Source organism: Populus euphratica, unplaced genomic scaffold (genome assembly GCF_000495115.2).
Source record: "Populus euphratica unplaced genomic scaffold, PopEup_1.0 scaffold5862.1, whole genome shotgun sequence".
Classification (NCBI taxonomy): Eukaryota; Viridiplantae; Streptophyta; class Magnoliopsida; order Malpighiales; family Salicaceae; genus Populus; species Populus euphratica.
In genome coordinates, this window is record NW_011505632.1 from 1 (window position 1) to 3189 (window position 3189).

The 3189-nt window shown below is 35.3% G+C and overlaps 1 protein-coding gene across 1 annotated transcript; it reads right to left on the minus strand.

Moving 5' to 3' along the window:
- Positions 1–1818: 1818 nt before the first annotated feature.
- On the minus strand, positions 1819–2527 carry LOC105120248 (phytosulfokines 4-like). Its single transcript, XM_011018429.1, has 2 exons — positions 2136–2527; positions 1819–2043 (listed from the first exon to the last, which is right to left on the minus strand). The coding sequence occupies exons 1-2, from the start codon at positions 2274–2276 to the stop codon at positions 1918–1920; spliced, it is 267 nt and encodes an 88-aa protein (XP_011016731.1). The 5' UTR covers positions 2277–2527; the 3' UTR covers positions 1819–1917.
- Between the last annotated feature and the right edge of the window lie 662 nt (positions 2528–3189).

Sequence of the window (3189 nt, forward strand, 5' to 3'; positions counted from 1 at the left end):
TGTGCCGAGTAAGAGCTGAAAGTTACTCCAGAACCTCTGCACACTGCTTCCTATTGATTGTCGAATATCCTCGTCTTCTTGTCGTGCGTGGACGTAACCATATAAAACCTTGTGTTTGTATATTTAATTTATTTTCCTTTCGCTCTTTAATTTCCTTTGGGATATCTTTTGTATCTTTTGCTCCACGGCCAATTGATCCATATTTGAACGCGATAGATCAGTAGATATTAAAAAAAAAAAAAAAATGAGCATATTGTAGTTTTTTTTTAATTAAACTTTTTAATATTACATTTTGCAATTTGAATAAAACAGATATTGAAAATCAATTAAATGATAATAATAATAATATATAAATATAACTCATTTTTTCCCTTCACGCTGATCCTCTCTTCTCTCTCATGTTTTTCTTTGTCAAGCACAAATCTAAAAGAAAAACCCAAACACAAATATAAGGTTTAAGACAAAATCAAACAAAAAATCTCTACCTTCTTCTATTTTTTGACAAACTTTCCTGCGTTTTCCATTGGGATTATTTGAAATTTGAGTCTCTTGATCTTGAATGCTTAGCAGTCCGTGAAAAAGTCAAGTTGCAGGTCAAAAGGTGGGCAATTGAATGCTAGTAGGATTAAATTTTTATTGGCAGAGCGAGAGATTGTAATTTCGTCTCTTTGATTTTAATTCAAAAGGTTAAGAAAGAACATAAAGAGAGTTTCCATTACAAAAATAAGAGAGAGCAATTCTTTATCATCTAAGATACCAAAAGGTAGGAGCAGGGAAAGCAATTTAGCACCTATAATTTTTACACTATTCCACTTCAGATCATTTTGTTTAGCAATTTTCAATGCCAGGCTCATAGTGTCCTTTCTGTTTCATGCTTAAACGAACCAATATGGGGTCCTTGCTACAGTTGCACCTCCTGCCACTTCTTTCTCCATGAAGATATGTCGAGCTGCCACGAGAAATAAAGCGGCACATTCATCTTCATCCACTGGCAAAGCCACTATCTCATTATATCGGGAAATGCATTTGTATTTTGTGTTTTCTTTACGGAAGGATTCAGATGGGTTTTGGTTGTGTTTTCGTGTATGATTCGTGGTCCAAACTGACCGGATTCTGGGTTTAAACTAAGGCAGATCAAGGCTGTGAAATTGACTGACATTTGAGTCAAGAAAGGAGTGATTTCTAATTCCATTTTAAGGTTAAATTGCCCAGAAAGAACGAAGGTTTTGGCAGAGATATGGGGCGAAATGTGATGCTGGCAACTGTGGAGGGTAGATAGGGATAACATAGTCAAAGAGATGGAGAATCTGCTGCTGGAGGTGATGGGGAAGGTTGTTATGCAGAAGCAAGGGAGAGATACGATGGAGATGATGGTTCCCTGTGTAAAAAGATGGGAGAGAAGCGCAAATTTATTTTTTTTGTTCAAGTTTTTCGATGATATTTTTATTATTTCTAGTGTATGCTTTCTAGTTAATACTTCGAATATAGTAACTAATTAATTTTTAGGTTACAAAGTATAATTAATTTTTCAAATAGATATACCTGTAAGAATGTTATTTTAGTCATTGAGATATATATATATATAGATACACATATACATATTATAAATGTTATTTAATGGGGTACCAGATAAGTGGCGAGAATGTTATTTTAGTCATTGAGATTATATATATTATAAGTGTTATTTAATGGGGTACCAGATAAGTGGCAAACAACAATAGGTGCCCAGATGCGCAAATCATTATACTAATGCCATTTTATTGTAGAACAGTGGAAGGCGTATCACAAGAAGAGAATCTGCAACGATGAAATCTGATCGATATAAAAACTGAGTGTTCATGCTCTAACCATTAAATGATAAAATAAAGCTAATTAGTACAGAAATACCACTGGTAAAAAGGAGAGGGGAAAAAAGGGTCACGGTCCACTTATATCTTGTGTGTAGATATAGTCTGTATGATCAGCCATGGACCTTCTAATCAAACATTCTTCTGCACTTTCTAACCCAGAGCATGACCCATCATCATTGATGCTTGACTCCTCCTGCATGAACAGAAACAAGACATTAGCTCGCAATCTTGCATCGTGATAAATAACTTAATTTTTCTTGTGGGAGACTAGAAATACAGGCTCACAGGTGATGATCCCGCAGGAATGTGTGAGGATGTTTCCGGCGGTGTGGATTCTGGTCTGGTGGTGGCTGAAATAGACCTGGATTTTGCACCCGAGAATAAAAGAAACAGTACCATCATTAAGAAAGCGAGCTTCCTCGGCATTTTTGTGATTAAGACAGGAAGAGCTTGTGGAGATAAATGGAAGGCGACGGAAAGTTTGCTACCTTATATAATTGAGGCGGTGTATCGAGAAGTGAGACCGACTTGGGATGGAGAGCAAGGGGAAGGCTCCTCCATAAATGAGCATTGAAATCATGCCACCAAAAGTCAAACATTACATCGCCAGTGCCCACTTGGGGTCAATGATTTCTATTTCTTTCTTCCTGGGAAACACCACCATTTAGAGACATCGTCGAGAATTGTTTTTCCTCTCGTCCTTTTGCCTTTTCCATGTCGATGATGCAGTCAAGGAGTTGTGCTACGTGTGATAAGAAGCTAGCTAGCTGTCCTTGCTGGTGTTTGATAAGGATCTTGCATGTGATAGGCACCTACCGATCTCGGGCTCGGGATGGGAATTTATTGGCAACCTTTCATGATTTAGCTCCTGTAGTTTTTTAGAACTCGATTACGGTAATTTTAATTCAACATGCCTATATAGCTCGATTAGCAGTGGGATCATTCTCCTTCTATCCTCTTCTTTGTAACAAAAAAAATAAATAAAAAATAAATTGAATTAAACAGAAACGAGAAAGGGCACACCAAATTAGGTGGATAAATTGGGCAATCATAATGTAAAATGCAAATAAATAGAGAAGTGACACAAAATAAAAAGTTTTGGTAAAAAATTTTTTTCTTAGGATGTCAGGGTTTCTAGTCACGATATTTAATTAAATTTTTATAAATTGGTTGACTGCATCACAATAATTAATTAAACCAACAAACAGATTACAATCCTGATTGAAATTTTATTAATTATAAAAGTTGATATAACATTACTAATAAAATTTGTATTAAACTGATAATAGTTTTTTTAGATAAAAATCGAAATACATGCATTTAATCTTTTTAATTTTGT

Excerpts from the sequence above, each read along its gene's own strand:
- LOC105120248 (XM_011018429.1), bottom strand. The coding sequence starts at position 2,276 with ATGCCGAGGAAGCTCGCTTTCTTAATGATGGTACTGTTTCTTTTATTC. Across the intron at positions 2,044-2,135 it reads TTCCTGCGGGATCATCACCT|GAGGAGTCAAGCATCAATGA; the intron begins GTGAGCCTGTAT and ends CTGTTCATGCAG.